The sequence below is a fragment of the Aethina tumida genome, chromosome 4 (genome assembly GCF_024364675.1).
Source record: "Aethina tumida isolate Nest 87 chromosome 4, icAetTumi1.1, whole genome shotgun sequence".
Classification (NCBI taxonomy): domain Eukaryota; kingdom Metazoa; phylum Arthropoda; class Insecta; order Coleoptera; family Nitidulidae; genus Aethina; species Aethina tumida.
Window position 1 is genome coordinate 2,570,936 of NC_065438.1, and position 26,215 is coordinate 2,597,150.

The following is a 26,215-nucleotide window of genomic DNA, read 5'->3' on the forward strand; positions in this document are numbered from 1 at the left end:
CCGTCCTTATTCCCCCCGGGTCGGCGTCATTCATCCCGACGGACCGGGTCCTCCGGCCGGCCCCGTGGGGTGTCTAGGTGTCAGGGAACAGGTTGGCCGGTAAATGAGCAATAATAAAAGCAACCGGAGTGAGCGAGTGGGTGGGTGGTGCGGTTGCGGGGGAGCGGCGGCGCGGACGGAAGGAGCAGGCGGAGGCAGGCGACGCGTCTCCCTCCGGGGGGGCTCCGGTCGGCGCGGCGGTGTGGCGGTGTGGTTGGAGCGGCGCGGCGCGTGTCTGACGCGCTCGTGTCTAACAAGCGACCCCCCGCCGCTCCCCCGGCCCGCCAAACCGCACTGCTGCGGTCCCAAACATTTCTTTTCACAATTTTAATTTTATTTTATGCATATAAAATATTTTTCTGCAAAAATATCCATAAAAAATGATCAAAAATTATACTCAGGCAAAGATAATTAATAAGTAAGTGGAGAAGTAAAATTAAGTTGCTATAATATTGTCCACTACTGTACATACATCTGAAGAGAAGTAAAATTAAGTTGCTATAATAATGTCCACTACTGTACATACATCTGAAGAGAAGTAAAATTAAGTTGCTATAATAATGTCCACTAATGTACATACATCTGAAGAGAAGTAAAATTAAGTTGCTATAATAATGTCCACTACTGTACATACATTTGAAGAGAAGTAAAATTAAGTTGCTATAATAATGTCCACTACTGTACATACATCTGAAGAGAAGTAAAATTAAGTTGCTATAATAATGTCCACTACTGTACATACATTTGAAGAGAAGTAAAATTAAGTTGCTATAATAATGTCCACTACTGTACATACATCTGAAGAGAAGAAAAATTAAGTTGCTATAATAATGTCTACTACTGTACATATATCTGAAGAGAAGTAAAATTAAGTTGCTATAATAAGATACACTACTGTACATATATATAGAATTTTCAATTGTATTTAGATGTGGACTTTACGCTGACCAATCGAGAAACAACTTTTTTTATCTTTTTTTCAACTTTGAACAACTTTCAGTCTTGCTCCAATGGTGTCTATAAAAAGTAGGTAAATTTGTAACAAATACTCAGAAAGATAAAAGTCGTTTCTTGTTTATGATAATCATGTGGGAGGCCAAAAATACAAATTGGCCGAAGAGAAATGTTGAGTACCGCCGATCGGATTCGTTGGTGTGATGTGGCGGTGTCGGCACGCGACTAAAGCGGGTCCGGTCCCCCGCGCTGATCCCGGCTACCGCACGCGCCATCACCCCGCCGTCCGCCCGCGCACCGCCCCTCGTCTCCGCCGACGCCAGCCGCCGCTGCCAGCACACTCTCGCAGCCCACGAGAGCGCCCACCGACCGACGCTCATTCCGACGCCGAAGCCCGACGCGTGACGACGTTCCAGCCAGAGGTCGACACGACGTCGCCGAGTCACTACGCTCCAGATGCCGCAGTAGTTATGACCGCGAAAAGTAAACGAGCCGCAGAACCGAGAAGAGCCAACAAACCGCTGATGGAGAAACGACGCCGGGCCAGGATCAACCAGAGTCTGGCCGCTTTGAAGACCCTAATCTTGGACTCGGCCAAGGCGGACAACACCAAGCACTCCAAGTTGGAGAAGGCGGACATCCTGGAACTCACCGTACGACACTTCCAGAGGCACCGCAGCTTGGACGTCAAGGGGGTCAATCAGTACAAGGCGGGGTACGCGGACTGCGTCAGGGAAGTCCAACGGTACTTGGAAACCCCAGATGCCCAAACAATGACTGTCATGGACTCCGGAGTTCGGCAACGCCTCCTCCGCCACCTGGATAACTGCGTATCCGAGGTGGACGTGGACATCCGCCTGGCCAATCAGCCACCACCTCCCCCAGAGGAAAGAATCCAACCTCCAGACAGCACACTGGAAGAAGTGAACAACAACTTGAACAACACCCGCCTAGAACCAAAGCTCCCAGAACCGCCGCAAAAGATGGTCAAGAATTACGACGGAAACTTCGTACTACTCCTCCCAGAACACTACGTGCAGCTTGCCAGTGCTCTGGGGGTGAACCTTCGACAGAAACCTGAACCGCTGCCCAGTCCAAGTACGTCGGGCTGCGACAAGGCGCCGACAGAACCGCCGAGTATGAAATGTGAAATACCGATGGAGAACGCCATGGACTTCAGCAAGAACAATGAATGTTGTGACGGTGCGATGTGGCGACCATGGTAGACTATGATAAATTGTTTTTGTGTGCAATGGACTAACGCGAATCGAAACCAAAGAACTTTAATCAAAGATTTATTTTTAAAAAGTGAGATTATTGTACATACGTATAACTTTATTTATTGTTATATACTTTTTATTGTTTACATACAATAGAGAATGTAAAATTTGTATAAAATGCAATTGACAAATAAATGCTTGAAAATTACTGGTGTTTTTCTAAATATTGTACATTATTATAATAAATAATATATTATTAAAATTTAAATATGGAAACATTTGTACCTTTTTTCTGTTGTGGCAAACATTTCATATATTTTCATAAAATTAACTATTAAAAAACAAAAAACTAATTATCAAATGATTTTTTTAAAATATTGTATTAATATATTTTAATTAATTTAAAACTATATGAGTCAATTAATAATTTAAATAATGTTTCTATGATAAAATAGTTTTTCAGACATTTCTAATTTATTCCTATTTTCTTTTGTGAAAAAATATATAAGAAAATATTAAAATGTTTGCAAAATATTTTAAATTTTTATAAAATTAATTATTAAAAAGGGAAAAACTAATCATCAGATGACTTTTTTAAATATTATATTAGAATATTTTAATTAATATGAGACTAAACGAATCAATTAATAATTTAAGTAATGTTTTTAGTATATATTTCAATGATAGTATAGTTTTCCAGGCATTTCTAATTTATCCCTATTTTCCTTTGTGAAAAATATATAAAGAAATATTAAAATGTTTCCAATATATTATATAATTTCATAAAATGAATTATTAAAAAAGAAAAAACTAATCGGACTTTTTTATTATTAGTATATATATTTCAATGATAAAATAGTTTTTTGATTATAAAATATTGTAGTGGATTTATTTCTAATACCTATTTAACTAATATTGAAAAAGGCACTTCAAAATGTTGGATCCTTTTTGGCACAATAATTACTCAAAGGTACCTTTGAGGCATTATTATCAGTACATATTAAAAATTAAAATCTCCTGCCTGTCTTTTTCTCCGACTACCAGAAACAAGGCCCTACTTCCTGTGTATGTTAGGCTTTCACTAACTCACGACAAAGGTTTTTATCTGATTTATAACTATTTCGTGTGGTACATCGACAGATCTATTCTGGGGTGATTTATAATAGATATAATGACTGTTAATAATAATTATTTTTATTTTGTATATGGAAAATGTGTACTGATAATTTCTAGTGACTGTAAATGTTACTGAGAAAGGGAGAAATTAATTTATACCAAGTAATTTTTTATAACAAGCACTCATGTACCATTAAATAATTAAAATTACATCAATAAACGTATTGATTTACACTTTTTTGTGCGTATTCAATTAGTGCTCACACTTTTTTCCTTTTTAATTTCCCACAGAAATCGAAATTTGTCCGTTCTGCCTCTATTTTTTGCCGTCGCTCGTTACGGCTTCTGCGAGCGTCTCGAATGCGTCACGAAGCTCGGCAATTTCGGCGACGTCGTCGTCGCGCCGTTACGATCACGCGAAAAGGAAACGAACCGCGGATAGACAGAAAACCGACGCGTGGAAATTGATAAAACCTGCGGCTGGAATTTTTGGATTGCCGTCCAAACTTTAATTGAAATTACGGTCTGCAGAATTGCGGTATATTATATGTCAAAAATAAAATTACAAATTTAATTATTATTAAATTTTAATGATTTATTTTCATAACAATTACATTAAGATCTTATAAACGTCCCAAACATAAAAACAGCATAATAATAAAATAATTAAGTTAATTAAATCTTTGAAAAAATAAAAAAAAGTATATTCAAATATTCTGTTGTCTCAAACATGTTTCAGTAACAACAAATTTAAACAATTTCGATAATTCACTTCTTATATTTTTATTTAGAAGAGTGATTTTGGCGAATATAATAACAATGCTTATCTATGAGGGAAATATCCAATATACCACAATAATGATAATAATTTATCTGCCATATGGTGTATTTGTTTGATTGAAAATAATCAATTACTGAGAATACGAATAAATTTTGATTAATTATTAATGCAATAAGGTGTTTTTTATTTAAAAAATGATTTATTTTATTATAAGTTAATTAGGAAAAGAAACACCTTGTGTAAATATAGTTTTATATTTTTTTCTAGTTAAAAGATAAAGAAATATACTAAAAAAACATTTCACAATTTAAATAAAATGGTGAAAAATATTTCACTTTATTCCAATTTCAATACAAAAGTATTATTACTGTCTGTTGTACTTTTTTGGTCACACATATTAGGCAATATTAAAATAAAACAATTATAAAATAAACATTTCTACAATATATTCAACAAAAATACTAAACTAACAATTTTACTTAATATTACTCCTAGTTATAACTCCACTGGGAGTGTTAGACTTTGAAATACCCGCCAAACCATCTTGGGAAGCCTGCTTTGCAATCTCTGTGAGTGCTTTAAAAGAATAAGGCTCGAAACATGCCAGATCAGCCAGTGTCTTTCTGTTCAACAACACATTGGCTTTGCTCAAGCCTTCCCTAAAGTTGGGATATTCTAAATTGTGTTCTGCACATCCAGCAGTTATTCTAGTTTCCCACAACTAACAAATTGTGTAAATTAAATACTGAAATCCAGTTGAACAATAATTATGTTACTTACATTAGCCATGTCAATTTTCTTCAATTTCCTGCCTTTGGTTGCATAGACTAAAGCCCTGTGGACATACCTTACAGCGATACTATAACAGCTTCGTTTTCTGCCTTGGAAACCCTAAAAATGACAATTTTTGAGTTAAATAATTGAGACGTTTTAATTATGCGGTTGCTTACGGCGGCTAATTTGAAAATTCTGCGTTTTCGCCAAATTTCATCTGGACCTCGGGCTCTTATGAAATTGATAGCTGTTTTGAAAACCATGCTATAAATATATACGTCTGTTACGGTTTTTTTGGGTGCAAAAATGCGAGAATGATTGAGGTTAGGAACTCGACCACTGTGTCAAAGGCAACAAATATTTTCGATAAACTAGATAAATATTTATTTATTAACTAAATGCATTTATTTATTTATATATCCTAACTATGATAATTGTACTTTAGAAGAATAGTTAAATTGATTTTAAATTAAGAAAATATTTTATAATAATAAAATTTATAATTTTGACGTTTTACGTAACTGAATTGAATTAATTTAAAAAAGTTCTTGACTAACATCTTGGAAAACTCACAAATTGTATGAAATATAAATTTTAATTCTAAGTTTACCAGGTTTGAATAATAAATATCAAAAAAAATATTATATGAATATTTATATTGTTAAATTATCTAATTATTCAACTTTTATTTAATTTTAGAATTAATTTAAATAGAAAGTCGATACTGAAATGTCTTAATTTCAGTCATAGAAAGTTAAAAAATTACAAATTTATGATTAATGTAAGTGTACTAAATTCAGTTATATATAATTTATTTATTACAAATAATTAGTATATTAAATATTATTTATAGTATTGTTGAAACATCTGATAAAACATTTTCTTAGCAATAATCTCCTACGTCAAAGCTCCGCATTATAATTTTTACGGCGCGCCACACACAAATTGGGTGTATGTCAAACAGCTGTCAAAGCTCCGTTTTTTATATCAATATGGAGTAGCGGAGAGTATTGAGCAATTCTTCGGAATTTGTTTATTTACATTGTTTAGTATAAATATTTATAGTGCATAATGGATATACTCCCAGGTATATGGTAGTTAGAGTGTCGGTGGATCTTTCTGTGACCATAGTTCTAGTGTCTGTTGTATTTTCCCATTAGTTTTCCTGTGTACAATTTAGATATGGGTATGCTACATGTTATTTAAGTGTCTTATTATAAATGAATGTGGGTTCTTTGGTGTTATCTGGTTGTTGTTTTTGTGTTTTAGAGGGTGTTAATGCCTCTTTCAAAAAAGGCCCAGGCCTTTATGAGTTCCTTGTTGAAGCTGAACTCCAACATTACTTTAACAGCTTCAAGTAAGTTTTCGTTAAAATTTCCGCAACTAGGTAACAGGTGAACATTTTAGGAACACATTAAAAATTACGCATCCCTCACAAATCAAATTCACGGCCGAAAGTGACTTGGTAGAAATTGGCATGTCCAAGCCAGAAATCAGAAGACTGAGGAAATATTATGAGAAACACTTTCCTCACAATTATTTGTCTAAGTTTAAAAAGTTGTTGAGTCATAGGAAACAGGAGAGTTCTGGGACTGATGCTTGTCTACTTGCTAACACTGACTCCATGTCAGTCACTCGGTCACCTAGGGTGTCCAGCAAACACATCATACCATCAGCGAGTATTACAATCAATAAAGAATTGGGTATGGGGGAATTTGGGGTTGTACAACAGGGTGTTTGGTGTAATGAGGGTGAACGAATACAGGTAATGTCCTTCTCTTCAAGTGCATGTCTTATTATATATATGTTGTTTTCTTGTATATATTTTTATACAAATGCTATTTAAAATGTGAAATAGTCTGTGCTTAAATTTCATAATAAATTTTCAAGATATGAGTAATAATTGTGGAAATGTTATTGTTATTAAAGTGAATATTTGACCAGCAACAAAAATTATGTGGGTTTGGAATGAATGGACCAATTCATGATAAGTAACAGAGTCTAACATGTATTAAACATCTTTCAGGTGGCAATAAAATGTCTTTCGAGAGACCGAATGCAGAGCAACATGGTCGAATTCCTGAAGGAAGCCTCCATAATGCACAACATCGACCATCCAAATATAGTGAGATTCTTCGGCGTCGTCCTGCCGAACGTCGAGGGCAGTCTGATGCTCGTTACGGAGCTGGCGCCGTTACGTTCGCTTCTCGAATGCCTTAAGGAACCGTCGCTTAGGTCCAGTTTTCCAGTTTTGACCCTCTGCGATTTCGCTTATCAAATCTGTGACGGTATGCAGTATTTGGAAGCCAACAGACTGATACATAGGTGAGTTGACGGCGAGGAATTTGTTTCTTTGGCGTGTTAATGAACTCTATTAGGGACAGTTATCTCTCTATGATAAAAAGTTTTGTTCAAATATGCAGGTTGTTTTATATTCGATTTTAATTTGGAAGATTCTAATGACTAAGTCTATAATATAAAAATTCTGATGACGTTTCCAATGAACTACATACTATGGAAGGGTTTTGATATTATGTGTTATATTTCCTTATATACCAATAATGCAATATAAGGGAAAAACACTATAATGAGATATGAGTTGAATAATAAACAAGTCTACACACATATAAATACTGCTGATAATATACAAATATTTAAATAAAAATATAAATGGTTATTATTTAGTTATATATATTTATATAGAATTCAGATAAGATAAACTGGAAGTCTGACTATGAAAATACATATTTTAATATGAATTTTTTAAAATCTACATATTTAAAATTTGTTCAGTGATAATATTTTAAACAGTTTACAATTAATGTATCAAAAATATACGTAAATTGTCAATCTTCTTCAAATTTTTTATCATAATTGTGCATGACAAATATTTTTTATCACTTAACTTGAGGTAATGCTGTTCACTTCCTTTTAGATAAGTAAACCGGATATAATAGAAAGAATATTCCTTTCAATGATATAACAGTCTAAAATATATCACTACGAAAAATAAGCATTTCCGTTCTTTAAAGAGAAATTATTGTAGATTGTTATTCCCAATTTTTTACACATGTATTACTTGTTGGTACCAGATGTTCCATAGTCTGATGAATCAATATTCTATTTATTTTCAGGGGAGGAAATGAATCGAATGTTTTTGAATTACTATATTTAAATATTATATTTAGTGTGCAAATAAATATTATACAATCAAACAGTTTAACTTAAAATTATTGCAGAGATCTGGCTGCGAGAAATATTTTGGTATTCTCCAAAAACAAAGTAAAAATCTCCGACTTCGGGCTGAGCCGCGCCCTCGGTCAGGGTAAAGACTACTACCAGACCAACTTCAACGTCAACCTGAAGCTACCGATAGCGTGGTGCGCCCCCGAATGCATCAGCTACCTCCGCTTCACCACCGCCAGCGATGTGTGGGCTTTCGGCGTCACCCTATGGGAGATGTTCTCGTACGGCTTCCAGCCCTGGGCCGCCCTGACCGGCCAGCAAATCCTCGAAGCCATCGACGAGCCCAACTTCCAGAGACTGGAACAGCCGGACTGTTGTCCGCTGGACCACTACAACTTGATGTTGGACTGTTGGAAGCACGAGGCGAACTCGAGGCCCAAATTCGCCGACATCGGGCCCATTTTGGCAGACTGTCGGCCGGAGCAAGTGCAGGCGAAAATGACATCGTCGGAGGGGCCGCACATGTTGACGTTTAGGGTTGGCGACGTCATAACCGTCCTGGATAAAAAGTAAATTTGGCCCGTTTATTTTAATTTTTCATACAATGAATTGTGTATTTTTCAGGACGCACCATCCGTTATGGAAGGGCGCAACAGCGGGGGGCAAGACCGGCTTGTTTGACCCCATGAACGTGGTGGCATATCTGGGAAGTGACTTACCCAGCTCCACGTTCTTAAGGACGGACACCTCGAGGAACTCGTCCAGGCGTAAACTTAGAAGCGAGATGATTAGTGCTCCTCAGGGTGATTTTAAACATATTGGGCACGTTGGTTTGGATGGGGCCTACTGCGGTGACATCAGTTTCCTCGGGGGCTCTAAAGGAAATGTGAGTTTCTGATGTTTTACTTAATTAAAACTGACTTTGATGTGTTGCTTTCAGTACGGTAGCGTTCCTACACAAATTGTGGCCCCCTACAGGCCACACAAAGACTTAGAAGCGGCTCCATTACTTGAAGGTGATCATGTTCCTGCTCCAGCTCCTCTACAGGACCACGAGTATCATGAAATCAGCGATGAGGAAACGAATCATAGCCCCCATTTAGATTTAGGACCGTCTCTCATGGCCGAAATGGAGATGATGTTTAGCTCTCTGGGGACCCAAAATCATGCTGCAGTAAGTACTTTATTTGTTAGTGTTTAAGTATATATTAATTAGTGTGTTTAGCCATACGCAGCGGATCATGAGGGTTCCAACCGCAGCAACGAATTAAGAGAAAAAATGAACACTAAATCCAGGAAACAGGCAACTGTGAAGCCGATCTCAGCACACGATCAAAAAACCCTCGACGCAGCTATCCAGCTGGCCAATGAACTGACGACGAAATCGCTGAGTGCTCCGGCTCCTGTCACCCCTGCGTCGCCTAACAAGAAAAAATTCAGCTTCAAGTTTCCGTCAGTGCACGACCACGATAAAACTGTCGAGAGGCGTAACTTTTCAGAGGAGGCTCTGTCCACGTCGGACCTCCAGGTAAGTGGTCACGTTATAAAAAGTGTCATTTACTTATTTTACTAATTAATTAAATTTGACACGGAATTAAATTTGCTTTAACAGTACAAGAACTGTCTAGTTGAAAATAATGCATGCTTTAACAGTTACTCAGAATCAATTTGTGGTTTATAGTTGATTCTGAGCAACGCTATTTTGTATACATACTAACACACTGTTTTTGGTTCCCGTGTCCGCTTCCTGTTTTCTTCATTTCCTTTTATAATTTATTACAATTTATTAGAAATTTATGAGTTCACCCTCTTCCTTGGACGACGTTTCCAACAACAGCTTGCGCCTGCCCCTGTGGGACAAAGCCTCGGCCGAGTTTTACTTTGCAAAGTCCCGCGAACTCTTAACTCGTCCCTTTCCGTCGGCGCGACGCGTACCACACGGTTCTTGTCGCAACATTTGCTGCACCCCGGAGGACAATCGGGCGCAGCGACAAACTAACTTCGTCGAGAACCAGTTTCAAAATCTGTCCTTCGAGGACAACTATTACAGACCCAACGCGAGCTACCGCGACCGCACCCTCACGAAATCCGAGAGCATGGTCCGCAAAACGTATTCGTCCGACCCGCGACTTCGATACGACCAAAGCAACAGGTTCTTCAACACCAACATACCGGACAGCGTGTCGTTCAACGCCAACGGCTCGCAGTACCTAGAAACCTCCTACGTTTATTACAAGACTGACCTACTGGACGATAACTACGCCAACGGTCTGGCCAAGGCCAAGGAGCTCTTCGGCCGACCGCGCACCCTGAGCTTCAGCGACTACCCCGACGCGATGCCCAAGCGCAACGGGCGCAGCATCCGCGACCGCAACCGCCGCAGACAATCGTACAACCCGCGCGCGTACGAGTCGAGCTCCAGCGACTCGGACTGCGTGAGCGCCGGCTCGGTCGACTTCGACTGGCGTCGGAGGCGCCGCCTTTCACGTCTCTCCACCTCGAACACCAGCATCCGGTCCGAGATGATCAAGCGGAGCACCAATCCGTTCTTGAAGCCGCAGTGCAGCGTGAAGATGATGGGCAGGTCGCCGCCGCCCAGCAGCAGCGTGCTGAGCGGTCTGTCGCCCACTTCGGCCGCAAGGTGTCAGCGATCGTCGCAGTCTACCTCGTCCGATTCGAGCTTATAAAATTAGTTCTAGTGATACTGGTCAATCTAATTCAAGTCACACGATTAGGTAGTTTCGACGTTGAATTTGTAACCCCACTCGCGATGAATTTCTCAGGTTTTCAAGACATTCATATTTATACTAAAGTTTAATTTGTTCGAAGCATTGTCGGGCCTTGGGCCCGTCAAAACTATCAATCCATTAACACATAATCACTGAAACAGTTATTACTTAGGTTGACCTAACACAGTACTTTTCTATCATTGTTACTGATATTCATAATCATAAATGTTTGGAAAACGTAATTTTTTCATGAAACTTCATAAAATATTTACTACTTTGTTATACGTACGAGATATTTACCATTAGTGATATTTATACACACAAAAAGACAGAACTATTCCCTCCCTAGATATAACTGATAGCTAGGCTAACATTGTTATTGTTTACTAACGACCAAGTAGCTCTACACCGCTTTCACGCTCTTTCTGTCAGTCCGCCACTCCTATTCGTTTTGTTTACGTTCATTTTTGTTTTATTTTATTTTGGGTATATCCTCACCTCTTTTTGTTTTTCTATTACGTTTATTTTCCCAATAGTCTAAGGTAACCCAGGAGGCGCAGATGGCTTATCAGGGATTGGTTGAGAGCCCATCAGCAGAAGTCACACAGGTAAGATTCACGTATAATATTACATTTTAAAGGCTAATTTGGGTATATTGGAGACATGAAACATGTTTTATTCTTTAAAATAGAATATAACTTATTATTTTAACTAAGTTAGAAGGATAATATGTTGTAAAATGGACAATTAAACAAGCAATGACAGTTTTATATTAAATTTCAATGAATATTTTGTGCGGGGAGCTGAGGCGTGCCTCTAGCCTCTGTATACAATGTCCCTCACCAGAGTCAAACCTCACGAACTGCCACTGATTGATTTCCTGTGCACAACACCCAAATTACCCTGAATAGATGTAAAAGAAAGTTTCTATATTTAGGCTATGGTTTTATGCTTCTCACAATTGATAAATTATTAATGTTCCCATTAGCTGATGACCACAAATCCGTTAAGAATCCTGAGAACCAATCAACCTGTAATTCAGACAAGAAACAGGTCCGCAAGTGTTGCAGGAACGGCTCCAGTGGATAAACTTCAGGGCGTTTCCCGCAATTCCGTCCCGGAAAATCTAAACGGATCCAGAACAGGTTCGACACATCCAATCTGAACCTTCAACGGAACTTGACGTTGTATATTTCAGACTGTTCCACTTTAGTATCTCTGACAAGGGGTAATTCTCAACGTTCCGCCACTTTAGAGAGACCCAAGGAGGAGAATCCAATACCGCTGCCGCCTCGGGATCGGAACAAAACTCTTCTGACGCCCAAGCCCCGTCATACCAGGAAACATCCGTTGATTATCCCACCGTCAAGCCTGCAACGTACTTTGGATAAGGTGAACACGGTGTCGCCGCCTCCAACTCAGCCGGTGGATCCGTTTCGTACAGTACCCATAGAGCCGGTTTATTCAAATAATATGGTCCACCTGACCGATAAGAATCCGGAAAGTATCAATTTCGAGGCTCAGATCGAGAATAACTTGAACGCACTGGATAACATACCGGCTGAACAGGATATAGTGGACGGTGTGGGGGATGACTTCAGTACAAAGAACGACGTGGACAAACTTAGTCACCACGTAAGCTGTGAGGACTTACTGAAGTTCGCCAATACTAAACCTAGTTCGAGGACAAGAGGAAACGATTCTGATGAAGTGCGGATCATGTCAAAAGTTCTGGGAAAGGATGTAAGTAAACACCTGATCTTTATTAATGTTTTTAATGATTTGCTCCGCAGGTTACAACAGAAAAGTGTCTGGAAGCATTGGATCAAATAGACTGGGACGTAATGAAAGCGATCAAGATCCTTAAAGTGCAAAATGTTGTAGTCTGTGCAAATTTAAGCACTTGTTTAAGTGCTCTAGAAAAGTCGACCTGGGACGTTACCAAAGCAGCGCAATGGATATTACAGCAAGATGAAGTCACTCAAGTATAATCGTTTTTGTCTTTTTTATTGCCTTTTTGTTTGTTAAATTTTTGGATTTAATTTAGTTGACCTTTTTAAAAATTTATTTATTAATCTTGCCAATTATATTATATTTATATGAATTTAATTATGTTACTCTAACATATTTATACCAATAAAATTTTTTATACATTATTGTTTTTTAATAAGAGTGGCAAAATTGAATTTCAACAGTGTTATTGATGTATTTAAGACAGATTACACAAAAAATGAATTTATCAGTACTCAAAATAAAACTCTCCCCGATTTTTAATTTTATTTTACAAAAGAAAACAAACTTCTAACATCCATAAAAAATAAAGCAAATCTGGTAAGTATATACATCTTATATGATAAATTAAATAAATAATACATTACTATAAATTTAATTAATACGGTATCCATCAATAAATGGAATACCAGTCCATACTTTTTGTTGGTAATCACAGTAGTTTTGTCCATAAAAATTTAACAGTGTTATCTCTTCTAAGAAAATACGTCCATTAAAGAACATCCAACTGGCAACTGTATAACCGATTACACAAATAGGGTTTATTAAAATAATCTGAAAAATAAAGATGAGTTTATTTTAAGGCTATTAAAATCAAATTTGATTAAAAATATAATTATTTACTTATATTTAATTTCTTACTTGTGTTCCAATGGACCAATAAAACCATCCTACATAACTGGGATGCCTGAACCAACCATACACCCCATGAGTTACAAGCTGATGATCACTGGTTTTCTCATACACAACCTAAAAATTCTAATTACAAACCTACTAAGGTAACATTTTGATACATACCAAATGATTAAAGCTGGAGCCAGCTGTAAGCATGGATACTTTTCTCAGTGCCTCACCCAAAATACAAATTACCAGACCAATAACAGATATCCATTGATATTCCTTTATGTCTGGTATGGTATAAGCCTCCACAAAAAACTCAATCCAAGAAGACACAGCTGCAATAATGTATTGGGGACTGTGATTTATCACAAATGAATTGGTAGAGAGCTCATTCGGTTGAACAATAGCAATAGCAACATATTCACTAAAGTGGAAGAACGACATAACACACATATACAGCCCAAATGGGCTGATGTGTGGTGGTGTTTCGAGATATACATAAATACCCAAGGCAAAGATGCAACCCAAAATGCTGGCTCGTATGGCAATCTAAACAAATTAATTAGTTAGCTTCATTTATGCTTAGCACTGACTCCTTACCTGGAAGTCATTTAGGGTGTACACACAACGCAGGACGAAAATAGTGGTACACAAAAGGACTAGTAGCGTTAAAACGATAACAATTGGGACAGACTTCAAAACAAAATAGATGCATATTGATTCTACGAGTAAGAACGCCAATAAAGTGCAAGCAAAACTTTTCACAGCTACTAGCCCGTCCGGACAAATTACATTTTTCATTTTCGCGTTCATATTAAAAATAAAATTGTTTCACATCACAGATGATAAGTTTCAGTTACGATTTAGGTTATGTATACTTTTATGTCGTATTTGTTTTATGAAAAAATGAACTTTAAATTTAAGTGGACCAGAATTTGTAAATTTATGTTTATCAACCCTAAATTCAACTGAATGAATCAGACGCAATTATTAATAATAACAAAAACGAAGTTATATTCTTTATTTATACTAATATTAATAGTTAAAAAAATAGGCAGTTTTTTTAAATAAAACTACTAAAATTTTGATGATAAAATCTATTTATTATTCGTATAAAGGGGATTCCCCAAAAAATTTATCAAGTATACTTTGTAAATGTTGCCAAATGTACGTTTTTTTCTTTCTAAATGAAGTGGTGTTAGTCACTATTTTTACCAAATAAGGATTTATTTTACTTTTATACATGTTGAGCATTCAATATATTATAATAATTTTAAGAAATAAATGTTTATTCTTATTGAAAAATTGAAACAGGATATTCGTAAGAAATTAACAGATATGACAGTAGATGAGCAAAAGGAATTCCTGGTGTTTGTCAAAGGATTTTTCAATTTAAAGGAAATTGTTTTTGTAAAATGATATTTATATTGGGTAAAGTTGCAGAATCGGTCACTCTAAGGAATATTTGTAGCGCATGCGTCAACTGGATTTGAAATCGTCTGTTTCGGAGATTTTAGACAGCATAGTTGCCAGATTTCATTTTTAACGAAATATGTAGAGAAATGATTTTTAGAAAAATATATATGTAATTTATTATGTTTTTCATGTATGACTTATATTATTTATGTGGTTGAATTCGAAAAGAGATAAAATTCGGCAAATCACTTTATTAATTAGTATATTCATTTTTTATTTACTCTATATTTCTTTGGTAGTTTAACTATCTAATTAAAAGTTCTTTATTAAATAATTAGGTAAATTTACAACATTAATATAAAATTAACAAAAAAGATATATTTATGTATTTTATAATAAAAAACAAAATCAATTAAAACAAAAAAATCTATTCCACTGGATATTGCTTCCTGATACAATTTAAAATGCTCATAAACATATTATGATTTTTAAATTTATTTCTCCATATGAATTCGTGAAGGTACGATGGAAACAGATCTTCCGAGGAACAGTCATGGTCCTATATTAAGATTGTACAAAAAAAATAATAAATGCAGCACACAAATAATCTATAAAGTAAGATAACTTAAAATATGACTGCTAACAAATTAAAAATAATCTTACTAAAGGAATAAAAGTAAAATATTTTAAAAATGAGAAAGATCTATAAAGTAAAATATATTAAATGAGCATACAAATAAATTAAGAAAGTAATTAGCAGAAGAATAGGAATAATATATTGTTTTTAAAAACGCCATGAGAATATAATCTGTAAAGTATAATATTTTAATAACGAACAATAATCATCAAATTAGAAGAAATACTATACTTACCAAAAAAATAAAAAGTATAATACATACACAACAACACAACAATAATTCAACCATAAAAAATGATTCGAATATTTTGACCGTTGCAAACCGACAACACTGCACTTCAAAATGTTCAAGAAGCGCGAAATCAGCGCCTCACGACGCATGCGCTAGATAATGTTCCTTAGAGTGACCGATTCTGCAACTTTACCTTATATTGTTGTACAGATATTAATGTCATGAATAATTTTTATTATTAGAAACATGATTTAATATACATATGATACATACTATAATCCTGAACATGTCTAATAAACACTTTAATATATTCCTTGTTTTACAAAACATCTAATTAGATTTTGAAGGCACAAAAGAAAATAAATTTTCAAAAGTATATATTTCCTTTAAAATATTAATAACACACTAAAAAGTTAAGTTTGGAAGTTGCCTTTAAGAGCATTTAATAAGCTTAACAGTTTGACGAATAGATGACGCCTCAAAATTAATTGTATAATTTTTTCAGATGATGTAAATAAATCAGTGAACGCCCCTTATGTGTTCAGTGTAACCTACATAAACCGTAGATAGAGTGTTTAATTCTAGTCTAATCTATGTAGATTTTTGTAGACATTAATTCCTACATAACATTCCAAAGTATAATCCTATACAACAATTGTAAAGGTACTTATATGTAATTATCTTATCGCTCATAAAAACGGTATCGTTCATTCACTTTATTGTAAACTGTTTGTTTACTACCATTAAAATCGTTAAAATAAACTTGGCCATTGCCATTATTGATTTGGTAAAAACATTAAAGGCTTATTACTTACCACGCAAACGGATTACAAAGATGACATCACAGTGTAATAATATTATTCATGTGATTTCCAGAAATAAGTCATGGCAGACCCAGGATTCCCTGGTCAACATACGACCACAACAACAGTACAAACATCCAATACAACAGTTCGAACAAATATGCATTTCGATCCACTTTACATTCGTACTTTGCCAGGCATACTGAAAGTTGTACAAATTGTGTGTTACCTCCATTAATAGTGACTCAAAAAATTATCATGAATGTGTTACAGGTTCTGAATTTCATAGGATTTATTTGCATAGAGGCGAGTGGGGTATTTTCTTATGCTAGTAGAGGGTCATGGTTTATATTTGTGGCAATGACTGGATTTTGGACCACAGGCATCCTACTTGCCCTCTACTTGTTCCATCTCATTGAAGTCCTGTATAAAATACCTTGGTTGAAGATTGAATTCGTATTCTGTGCGGTTTTGTCACTTTTGTACCTTATTGCAGCTGCTATGGCAGTTACTTATGCAGTTGAAGCTTATACTGCTGCAGGGGTAAGTTAATTATTAATATTAAATTTCTAATTATTAGTACTTATCTATTATTGTTTCAGTTTTTCGGATTTTGTGCTATGGTTGCTTATGGTTTTGATGCCTTTTTAAAATTCAAGGGAATAAAATTGGGGCAACTGGCGCAGGGAGAAAGAGTTGTAAGGAAGGAAACAACAACTGTTCAACAATATTAACTTATCACAATTAACTTTTTGTGGTTTATTAATTTTCCTTAAAAGTATTACTTAAGTTTAAATCATAATTAATTCGAATATATTGTATATAATGGTTATATGAATTGTTAAGTTTAATTTTGTTGTATGTATTGAACTTATATAGAATTTGAAACTCAGTTATTGGAGATATAAATTTACTTTCTATTTTATGAATAGTGACGTAATATTGAAATTAATTAATGCAAATATATAATATTATTCTAACAATGTCTTATAAACTGAGTTTTTGTGGTATTATTTTGTTTTCATTACTTAAAGTAGTATTTTGCTAATTGTAAATAATTTATAAAATTGTTATTCACATGTTCATGATGTTGCCTTTGTAAAATTATTCTGACACTAAAACATTCCTGTGGGTTTATTCATATTTTAAAATGATAAACTTTGCCTTAAATAATTTATATTATATATTTTTTGAATTTACACTTTATACATAAATATTTCTATAAAAATACAGTTATTTCATATACAACGATAATATATCTGTACACACATATCAAATAAAGTTGTTTTTCATATATTGTGTTTATTTTTTAGAAATAAACTCATACATATAGTGTTGTTTTATTTAATTTAACTAAATTAGACTTCTTTAGCCATCACAATATACTAAATTTTATAGATATTTTTGCTAGCTTGCACTACCAAAATAACTTGTATAAACAAAAGAAAAGCAATAATATTTAATTGTTTTAATTATATTTAGATAAATGTATAAAAAACAGTTCTCTTAAATTAGATTAAGCCAAAAAACATCCCAAAATATTATTTCCACATCCTATTTTGTGAAATCCCACATGCTCTATAACTTTGCTATTTAGTTAACACATGTGCGCTGTCTGATTTGACCCACTGGTTTTCCTGAGTACCCAAAAATAGATCATGAGACTTCAGTCCACGCTTGAACATCCCACGGGATATACGGCGGGCGTGATTTTAATTTTTCATTAATTAAATTCATCAACCAATGATAAACCAATCAGTGGTTCCCCTGAAACTTTTCTTTAAAAAGTGAACGACAATAATTAAGGTGCGAAACGTTCCGAGGAGCACGATGGCAGACGCAACGTTCCCCAATCAGCACACAACCACCACAGTGATCAACAGATCCAGCACCAGGGTACAAACCAACATACGCTTCGACCGTTCGTACATACGCATCCTTCCGGGTTTTTTAAAAATCGCCCAAATCGTATGAGCTTGATTTTATTTATCGATGGCAGGAGTTATGCGTCTATTTACAGGTGTTGGACTTCATCGGCTTCATATGCATCGAATGCAGCCCCCTTTCGGCACACGCAAAGGGGTCGTGGTTCGTATTTGTGGCGATGACCGGGTTCTGGGTCACCTCGATACTGCTGCTCATGTACCTGTTCCATCTCATTGAAGTGCTGTATAAGATTCCTTGGTTGAAGGTGGAGTTCGTGTACTGTGGTGTCTGGACTTTGCTATATCTCATTGCGGCCAGTTTGGCCGTCAGTTTTGGAGATGATGCATATTCTGCGGCGGGAGTAAGTCTGTTTATTGTTTAATTAACTGATTTGACTCATTCGTTTCTAGTTCTTCGGATATTGTGCCATGGTGGCGTATGCCTTGGACGCCTTTTACAAATACCAATCAATAGGAAAGGGAGAACTGGCACAAGGTGAAAGAATAATATATAAGGAAACCACAACGGTGCAACAAGTTGTTTAAGTAATAAAGTTGTGTGTGTTTGAGATTAATACGTCCATTTTTCATAACCGTTTAAAATTTTATTGTTGATTTATTAATTTATTAATTTTCTATAAGGAGTTAATAAAAGATTTTCAGTAAAAAACATTTTATTAAATAAAAGCGACAATAAATTATTATCCTAAGAGTGTCACCCACCCCATGTGGTACGTGTGACGTGATCCGCTTTCCTTTTGGAGCTCTTGATGAACCCAAGGAACTCCAATTCCTGCACCGCTTGCGTAAACCGGGCCCTAATAAATTTAAGGAACAATATACAAAAATGAGACATATCAGAAGTATTAGTGGGGAAGGATACTGCAATTCAGGCCGGACAATTCGTTTACTTTCATCGTCCACGTCGTTGGGATCCACGATGCTCAAGAATGCTTGCAACCAGTCATACAAATTGATCATCTTGCCACACTCCAAGTGTAGTTTGTAGGCTATAGAAATGTCAGGCATGCAAGAACGAATGGCTGTTTCAGGAACGTCGCAGCAGTTGCACTAAAAAACACTTATCAAACTCAGTTGTTACAATTTAATAGGGAACCTACTTGTAGGTAGTAATGAGGATGGTTTAGGGCAGAATGTATGGCAGATCTGTGTTCCCCGATTATGTGGGACCGAATCGACATGTCGTTGAAGAAAAATATCTCGTAAAAAATCATAGACGAAGGTTCAGTCAGGTATCCCGAGAATGTTTCCGAAATGTATGACAAAACCTTTAGTCGCATCTTTTCGTATCTATTGAGTTGTTTCGTGGGTTGTTTCGACATACCCAACAATTTCTGGAACAAATTATTAACGAAAAAGTCCCTAATAAAATACATTAAGTTACTTGTTTTAATTGTTTGCGGTCCATTTGGCCGGAAAGTTGTTCGTCGTTGTTCGTCACATCGTTCAGAACTTCTACATCCTCATAATCATCATCATTATCATTGACAGCATTCATTTCATCTTTGAATTGTTGCAGTGTTAGTGCAAATTCCTGCAATTTGTTAGGCTTGTTGTATGACAAGTTAATCACGCTGGAAATGCTTTCAACGACCAGCCCAATTTTTTTGCACAACTCTTCTTTGGACTGGAAGTTGAGGAGCTGAAAACATTCTTTATACTCTTGCGTTTTCGTTATGTTTTTTGACGTTGCTATTGAGTATAACTCCCTTAACTGAAATCAATAAAATTAATACAAAAACACAAAATATTATTTAAAACTTACATGCTTTCCTAGTGGTGCTTTTGGTAGATCATTAACTAAAACCCAAAGAGCTTTTAAAAAGATATGTAGCCTTCTAATGTATTTTTTCAGCTTGGAAACCTCATCCTCCAAAACTGTTTTAAAGTACTCATCATCAGTAAGGAGTTTTATTTGATTTTCATAGCTTTCACTTTCAACAAGTCGTCTAAAAGACAAAAGCCTTCTGACATTTTCACAGTCTTCATGAGTATATTCTTTGATTATCTTCTTAATTTCCTTTTTTGATTCATTACACAAAGCCATGGCATTGCCATAACTGAAATGCTCCATCATTGCATACTAAAACAATTGTACAATCTAAGTGTGGGCCCTAAATGGCTGGTGATTATCATACTTTTATATTTTGTATAAATCCACTAACAGAAAAGTCATAAAACAAAAATATGTCTGTAAAAAGATTAAAGACTTTCCCTCCTAGTTGAAATGGGCAGTCTAAAGTAAAAAAAACATCTTCCAAAACTTTATTTAAATACTCAGTTGATGATTTTGAATTGAAAACTTGTACATTCAGTCTGGAGGAAACTCTGTAAGGTAAAGATGTGTGAAGTGTTGTTATAGATGTGGCTATACCAAATACTATGACAAATGGCAAAACATTCAAATAAGAACTTGCAATCAATATAAAGTCTTGCAAGGCCTTAGGATTGAAGCTTTCAAAATCTGGAATTATCACAACCAATACTTTTTTTGGTGTTGCCACAGGATACAGTTCCTCATACCAGGATTGGAGCAAGGAAAAGCTGAACTGACTTTTTTTTATATGAACGTTTTTATTGTCTACCTCCATGTCTTCCTAAAACAAGCCAGAGTTGCTTTTCTTTTAGATATAATAAGGGAAAAAATGTGTACCTCATCAAAATCATCAGCACATCTATCATCATTCACAAACTGATTAATCATGTTCTCAACAAGATATTTTAAATTCTGACAGTCTTGCCCATATAAACATGCAACATGTGGTGAGACCTGCTCTTTAATCTGCTTGGATAGGGCCGTAAATTGGGCTCTGTGATCAGGCATGTTGATACCAGTCAATAAAGCTGCTGCCGGTATTTCAGTCTCCACATTTCTGTATGATCTCCCAACAAATTCCACTAAGTTGCTGAGCACTGTAGAGAACATTTCATTGTTTAACTCCTAAAATTTAACAGGTCAAAATGGGAAACCAGTTGGACTTAATTTGTTTACTTCGATTTGAGACTCAAGGTTTGTCCATAACTGACTGTATGATCTATACCATGGGTTTTTGGAGAGAAGTGTCAGGGATGTTCCAGCATGTTTTTTGCTCTTCGACCTTTTGGAGGCTGCTTTAATTCCATTTTTAAATACAAAAACCCCCTTAAATAAAAAAAGGTTAGTTTTGGCGCCAAAAACTTTAAATTCATTTAATTATTTTATGTCGGTGAAAACTACTCTACGAAGAACATAAACTGAACACTTTATATAAAATACTTGATAATTTTGTTTAAGTTTTAATTCAGAATTTGAATAAAATTTAAATTTATGTTTACAATTAAATTCTCTAGTACATACCTTTGAAACTGATAAAGTTTGTTCTTCACTCATTATTTATGTAACAGAATAACTAACTGCATTTATTTAAACTAATAAATTAATATTAAAAAGTATTTGATAAATTAAAATCAAAAAAAAATAAATGAAAACAAAACTTAAGTTGCCATATTGATTTACGGCGCCATCTACATTTTGCAAATACAACTTACTTTCAAACGTATAGTGACATCTACCATTGTTACTATTAATTTTATCAGAATTGTAGATATTTTCATTTTCCAACATATAAAACAAGACAAAAATTATTAATAAATTGTTGATAATTTAAAAAGAAATGTACGAGTAGAATAGAAGCAAAACAATTAATAATAATGTAGTCATATTATAAATATAATGGGTGTAATCTGAGTTGCATATGTGATAGCGCGCAAATGAAAATTTTAAATTATTAAAGATGATAACTTTTCGTGTCCAATTAATTATTCCAATTTTGAGACATTATAGTATAATAAATTCTGAAAACACTAAATATAATTAATTTATTATTAATTATTAATTTATTTCTTAGCCATCCGCAACACACTAACATATATTCGCTTTTACTGGGTACTAAAGCCATAAGACACTACTGGCGATTTTCTTTAAAGTCATTGACTTACTTTATGCAATATTGGCACAGTACCACAAATAGACTTCTTGAATTCTAAACGTCGGCGTTATCTATGTCGAATTACTAGGGTGATCATTTTAAACAGTAAATAATTTGTATAAAATTCATAATTTGTTTAAATTAATTTAAATTATCAATTATAACTGTAAAATGATATTATTGTCATCTGTATACCTAAATTATGCCATCACATCCTTTTTTGATTGTAAAGCTTGCTTCGTTCCCAACATACCATCCACATAAACCCACACAAAGTTTATCGTTACAATTAGCATAAAGGCATATTTCATGATGATTTTTCAAAAATTCACCTCTTCTGGAGAACGAACAATAAAATAGCTCGACCGTTGCATAATCCATTTAAATTTCAAATGTGTGGCATTGTTGTGGGATTATGTTTTTGATTACTTATAAATAATTCAAGCGCATGGTGTAGGTATTAGATCAATGATCTTTTAATTCATTTTTTCGATGCGCATTAAAAGTGAAGTTTAAGTAACAGTTAAATGAATGCACGACTTTAAGACACCGTACGAGGTTAATGAACATTGTCCTCTTTTGTATATCACGAACGAATTTTACTCATCCAAATCATTTACGTCTTTCAACAGTAAACTGAGTAAAAAATATTCAAGATTAGAAAATGAAAACTGTACATATATGATTTTACTTTATACTATTATTCTTTTTGTCCTCAGCTGAGCCTAAATAATATTACTATTTCATCCACCAATACCAAAGCAAGACCTCAGAATACCTATTTAATTAACCATCTGGTAAAATATTTAAGAAAACAAATTTTAGGTCAATAATAATAAAAATTTAAAATAAAAAAATTATTCAAAAAGTACATTTTTTAAATTTTGATTCATGTACTCTGAAGCAAAATTATAGAAATTAAAGAAATAATAATAAAATATAGAAGGGGTGTCTTGAGGCTTCTCAAGATGAAGTTAAGGAAAAAGGAATACTGTTATTAAATATAAAAATCAACTAAAAAGCTTCCTCAATAAAAACACGTTATTTCACGTCAGGATTGATGGGCACGTTGAAGACCCACCAATAACTGTATCAATCAAAAAAAATCTGGTTTGCAACCGTAAATAACCGAACAGTAATTTCCGTCGAGGTTCTTGACACATTCGGACTTGACTTTTTTTTTTTCGCCAAATCGAAAACAATGACCGCGTCTGTAATAAATTTCCCCCCTACCAACGGCGAATTGTATAGTAGTACAAGTGATGTAAGAGAGATTGTGGAGTTATGAAAGTAAGACATTGAACTCGAATGGCCTACCTTTGCCAAGTTCACTGTTAAATATTATTTCCTCTGTCGGCTGTATTCCGCAACACACAGATATAATCGAGTTCGCGGCCATTCTATTCGCCTCCAGTCTGCAGGGGTAACTGAACTATACGTCTTTAACCTTTATTTGCAGTGGTAATTTATGGTGTGCAGGTACAGATGACCATTGGCACATGAAAAGTGTTATTGTTGCCAAAGTAATCACTATTATGTTCAATAATCATTGTTATAGTTGAGCAGATTATAAAATATACACAAAATACTTGTTATATAGGGTGAAGAACATTGGAAGAAGCTTCAATCCAAGAAATAACATATGAGACTTAAACCTCTTTCTTAATTTCATAGTAGTCCCCATAGGAAAACTAGTAGCTTTTGAAGATGTTGATGATGAGTTGAAGATGACCATTGGCACATGGAAAGTGTTATTTTGCCAAAGTAATCACTATCATGTTCAATAATCATTGTTAAACTTGATCAGATTATAAAATACACACAAAATACATGTTATATAGAGTGAAGTACATTGGAAGAAGCTTCAACTCAAGAAATATGAGAGTTAGACTCCTTAATTTTAAAGTAGCCCCTTTAAGAAGAAGAGATTTTGATTTTTAATAAACGTTTTTGATTTATTTGAGGTGTAGAAAACAAAATGATAAACTGTTGCTTAGTTGTGAAGGATGCAACGAAATAGTGGTACTTTGATACACTTTTACCAGATTACAGTTGCGGCGTCGCACCGAAGCCGTCGCAATTAAATAAAAAGGTACATTGACCAGTCCGGTTGCATTTCCCATTGCATCTATCGCTTTCCATATCCGTTTGTCTGTCGGACTTGGAACAGTTGGTGGACACACTTTGGGGACCGGCGTTGGATAAGAAGGTTAGGCTGCGAAGAAGTCAGCCAGGTTACTCTGGTGCGTTGTGCCACTTACCTGGTCCGCAATGCTCGCAGAAAAGAAGAGTACATTGCAGAGTGCTGAACAACATACGTGCCAATGAACTCTTCGCGGCCACGACCGACACAAGGCTCACGGTACCCAATGCCAAAATCATACTGTCAATAAATAATATCATAAATTTATAAGCCCACTATCTGGAGCAGCCAATTTACATTTATATTATTAGTTAGCACCTTCAGGAACAAAAATATGTCGTGGACTCAAACAATGAAGGCTGTAAAAGGAGCAAGATTGAAGCACAAGAATATTTCAGTGCCAATAGGGTTATCATGTAACATATATAAGTCATATGAAAGGATTGGAAGCCTTGTTTTAACAGCAAACTCGATCGTGTCGTGATATCAGCATGACGTGTTTTACACCAGAACAATCATTGCAAACTGCTAATTACACGCCATTAGTATTATTGACGGCGGATTTACCCGTACGTACATTATTGGAGTCATTTTTTTCAACGGTACTTCTTTCGAACATTGATGGATCATGATGAAAGTTGTTCGGCGTTAACACAGAGGCCGCCAGGAAATTGCCGCTCCGATGATGAGGATTCGCAAATTGGAAACGAAATGAGCTCCACTTCATATCAGTTCCCAACTGGTAATCTTGTTTGCTGCACCGAGTTTTTTGTTTATTACCCGTATTACTTTCGTATTCAAATACCTGGTTAGACTTGTTGAAGAAAGAAATAAAAAAACATTAAACCGTGACCGTGTGTACGGTAATAACAAGCACACAAATCTATTAATTCCGAACAATTTGAATAAAAATCTCGGTGGCGTGGAATTCGAAACAAATTACACGGCGTATTGAACGCCGTGGCCCTTTTGTGGCGAGCCAGTCTGGTAGACGGAACAAGATCGCCCTTGAACTTGGGAAAATTGTTTGGGGTACAAGGAACTAGACAACTGGATTTTTAGTGGCTGTAGTTGGAGGACGTCTGAAGACTGGTCAGTGAGAAACACGTTCTAGAAGGTTCGATAATGAGCCTATTTCATTATTGTTGGGAGATGATAAAACTAAATAGGCACTAGGAAGACACTTTGAACGTGAAACAGCTTTAAATTTATATTACATGGCCGTTAAAACTGTGTATCTTCTTTTATGTGGTATTTTTATTGTTCTGATGTAAATCTATTATATAAAATTGAGCTAAAATTGTTTTATTATTATTTATGACAAATACACTACAGTTATTTGATGATTTAGAATATTTAGCCTCGGACAAATGTGACAATTATTAAAATTAAGAAGAATTTCAAGTACTTCTTATGATTTTCAAACAAGAAGATTATAGATATAGAGATCATCTTGATGTTGTTATTTATACAAGTTTGTAGAAAGCAATGAAACCTAAATGAAGTACTTAACCACTTCTTAGAATTTGAAAACCTAATTGTGAACAATCTTCTGAAACATATTTATTACGTCTTACATAATACCCATTTAACCTAACCTAACTTAACCTAATACAACCTAACCAAACTTAGCATTAAAT

At 35.0% G+C, this 26,215-nt stretch overlaps 7 protein-coding genes across 8 annotated transcripts; 4 read left to right on the top strand and 3 right to left on the bottom strand.

The window, feature by feature from the left end:
- Window positions 1–1,110: 1,110 nt before the first annotated feature.
- Window positions 1,111–2,421, top strand: LOC109601485 (transcription factor HES-1-B-like). The gene has a single exon (XM_020017733.2). It carries the CDS (start codon window positions 1,197–1,199, stop codon window positions 2,217–2,219), a length of 1,023 nt encoding a protein of 340 aa, XP_019873292.2. The 5' UTR covers window positions 1,111–1,196; the 3' UTR covers window positions 2,220–2,421.
- A 2,118-nt stretch (window positions 2,422–4,539) lies between these two features.
- On the bottom strand, window positions 4,540–5,218 carry LOC109601491 (39S ribosomal protein L20, mitochondrial). The gene is made up of 3 exons (XM_020017739.2): window positions 5,061–5,218; window positions 4,891–5,001; window positions 4,540–4,831 (listed from the first exon to the last, which is right to left on the bottom strand). The coding sequence occupies exons 1-3, from the start codon at window positions 5,145–5,147 to the stop codon at window positions 4,586–4,588; spliced, it is 444 nt and encodes a 147-aa protein (XP_019873298.1). The 5' UTR covers window positions 5,148–5,218; the 3' UTR covers window positions 4,540–4,585.
- Window positions 5,219–5,864: 646 nt separating this feature from the next.
- Window positions 5,865–12,955, top strand: LOC109601494 (activated Cdc42 kinase-like). 2 transcript variants are annotated; one of them, XM_049965994.1, is made up of 12 exons: window positions 5,865–6,070; window positions 6,154–6,241; window positions 6,292–6,649; window positions 6,911–7,209; window positions 8,124–8,639; window positions 8,695–8,956; window positions 9,011–9,244; window positions 9,296–9,598; window positions 11,336–11,407; window positions 11,788–11,944; window positions 11,998–12,542; window positions 12,593–12,955. In XM_049965994.1, the coding sequence occupies exons 1-12, from the start codon at window positions 6,067–6,069 to the stop codon at window positions 12,788–12,790; spliced, it is 3,036 nt and encodes a 1,011-aa protein (XP_049821951.1). In that variant the 5' UTR covers window positions 5,865–6,066; the 3' UTR covers window positions 12,791–12,955. The 2 variants fall into 2 exon arrangements, with proteins under 2 accessions (XP_049821951.1, XP_049821952.1); XM_049965995.1 differs by lacking the exons at window positions 6,154–6,241; window positions 6,292–6,649 and having other exon boundaries at window positions 5,913–5,971.
- A 109-nt stretch (window positions 12,956–13,064) lies between these two features.
- Window positions 13,065–14,308, bottom strand: LOC109601490 (protein-S-isoprenylcysteine O-methyltransferase). The gene is made up of 4 exons (XM_020017738.2): window positions 14,031–14,308; window positions 13,608–13,979; window positions 13,452–13,559; window positions 13,065–13,364 (listed from the first exon to the last, which is right to left on the bottom strand). The coding sequence occupies exons 1-4, from the start codon at window positions 14,241–14,243 to the stop codon at window positions 13,185–13,187; spliced, it is 873 nt and encodes a 290-aa protein (XP_019873297.2). The 5' UTR covers window positions 14,244–14,308; the 3' UTR covers window positions 13,065–13,184.
- Window positions 14,309–16,225: 1,917 nt separating this feature from the next.
- On the top strand, window positions 16,226–17,528 carry LOC109601489 (CKLF-like MARVEL transmembrane domain-containing protein 4). Its single transcript, XM_020017737.2, has 4 exons — window positions 16,226–16,378; window positions 16,592–16,738; window positions 16,792–17,061; window positions 17,121–17,528. The coding sequence occupies exons 2-4, from the start codon at window positions 16,601–16,603 to the stop codon at window positions 17,250–17,252; spliced, it is 540 nt and encodes a 179-aa protein (XP_019873296.1). The 5' UTR covers window positions 16,226–16,378; window positions 16,592–16,600; the 3' UTR covers window positions 17,253–17,528.
- A 648-nt stretch (window positions 17,529–18,176) lies between these two features.
- Window positions 18,177–19,103, top strand: LOC109601477 (CKLF-like MARVEL transmembrane domain-containing protein 4). The gene is made up of 3 exons (XM_020017724.2): window positions 18,177–18,486; window positions 18,539–18,805; window positions 18,855–19,103. The coding sequence occupies exons 1-3, from the start codon at window positions 18,349–18,351 to the stop codon at window positions 18,987–18,989; spliced, it is 540 nt and encodes a 179-aa protein (XP_019873283.1). The 5' UTR covers window positions 18,177–18,348; the 3' UTR covers window positions 18,990–19,103.
- LOC109601476 (origin recognition complex subunit 3) lies at window positions 19,100–21,941 on the bottom strand. The gene is made up of 9 exons (XM_049966604.1): window positions 21,802–21,941; window positions 21,457–21,606; window positions 21,118–21,405; window positions 20,603–21,061; window positions 20,230–20,547; window positions 19,849–20,178; window positions 19,565–19,798; window positions 19,327–19,514; window positions 19,100–19,261 (listed from the first exon to the last, which is right to left on the bottom strand). Exons 1-9 carry the CDS (start codon window positions 21,832–21,834, stop codon window positions 19,159–19,161), a joined length of 2,103 nt encoding a protein of 700 aa, XP_049822561.1. The 5' UTR covers window positions 21,835–21,941; the 3' UTR covers window positions 19,100–19,158.
- Window positions 21,942–26,215: the final 4,274 nt, after the last annotated feature.

What these genes read in the sequence shown, in the direction of transcription:
- LOC109601476 (XM_049966604.1), bottom strand. Translation starts at nt 21,834, where the DNA reads ATGAGTGAAGAACAAACTTTATCAGTTTCAAAG. An exon ending in AAACTTTATCAGTTTCAAAG is followed by an intron (nt 21,607 to 21,801) that starts GTATGTACTAGA and finishes TTTTTATTTAAG; the next exon opens with GGGGTTTTTGTATTTAAAAA. An exon ending in GATTTATACAAAATATAAAA is followed by an intron (nt 20,548 to 20,602) that starts GTATGATAATCA and finishes CAATTGTTTTAG; the next exon opens with TATGCAATGATGGAGCATTT.
- LOC109601477 (XM_020017724.2), top strand. Translation starts at nt 18,349, where the DNA reads ATGGCAGACGCAACGTTCCCCAATCAGCACACAACCACCACAGTGATC. An exon ending in TTTTAAAAATCGCCCAAATC is followed by an intron (nt 18,487 to 18,538) that starts GTATGAGCTTGA and finishes GTCTATTTACAG; the next exon opens with GTGTTGGACTTCATCGGCTT. An exon ending in ATGCATATTCTGCGGCGGGA is followed by an intron (nt 18,806 to 18,854) that starts GTAAGTCTGTTT and finishes ATTCGTTTCTAG; the next exon opens with TTCTTCGGATATTGTGCCAT.
- LOC109601491 (XM_020017739.2), bottom strand. Translation starts at nt 5,147, where the DNA reads ATGGTTTTCAAAACAGCTATCAATTTCATAAGAGCCCGAGGTCCAGAT. An exon ending in GAATTTTCAAATTAGCCGCC is followed by an intron (nt 5,002 to 5,060) that starts GTAAGCAACCGC and finishes TGTCATTTTTAG; the next exon opens with GGTTTCCAAGGCAGAAAACG. An exon ending in AGAAAATTGACATGGCTAAT is followed by an intron (nt 4,832 to 4,890) that starts GTAAGTAACATA and finishes ACAATTTGTTAG; the next exon opens with TTGTGGGAAACTAGAATAAC.
- LOC109601494 (XM_049965994.1), top strand. An exon ending in TCTAAACGGATCCAGAACAG is followed by an intron (nt 11,945 to 11,997) that starts GTTCGACACATC and finishes TGTATATTTCAG; the next exon opens with ACTGTTCCACTTTAGTATCT. An exon ending in CAAAAGTTCTGGGAAAGGAT is followed by an intron (nt 12,543 to 12,592) that starts GTAAGTAAACAC and finishes TTTGCTCCGCAG; the next exon opens with GTTACAACAGAAAAGTGTCT.
- LOC109601485 (XM_020017733.2), top strand. Translation starts at nt 1,197, where the DNA reads ATGTGGCGGTGTCGGCACGCGACTAAAGCGGGTCCGGTCCCCCGCGCT.
- LOC109601489 (XM_020017737.2), top strand. Translation starts at nt 16,601, where the DNA reads ATGGCAGACCCAGGATTCCCTGGTCAACATACGACCACAACAACAGTA. An exon ending in TACTGAAAGTTGTACAAATT is followed by an intron (nt 16,739 to 16,791) that starts GTGTGTTACCTC and finishes AATGTGTTACAG; the next exon opens with GTTCTGAATTTCATAGGATT. An exon ending in AAGCTTATACTGCTGCAGGG is followed by an intron (nt 17,062 to 17,120) that starts GTAAGTTAATTA and finishes TTATTGTTTCAG; the next exon opens with TTTTTCGGATTTTGTGCTAT.
- LOC109601490 (XM_020017738.2), bottom strand. Translation starts at nt 14,243, where the DNA reads ATGAACGCGAAAATGAAAAATGTAATTTGTCCGGACGGGCTAGTAGCT. An exon ending in GCTCCAGCTTTAATCATTTG is followed by an intron (nt 13,560 to 13,607) that starts GTATGTATCAAA and finishes TAGAATTTTTAG; the next exon opens with GTTGTGTATGAGAAAACCAG. An exon ending in ATTGGTCCATTGGAACACAA is followed by an intron (nt 13,365 to 13,451) that starts GTAAGAAATTAA and finishes TTTATTTTTCAG; the next exon opens with ATTATTTTAATAAACCCTAT.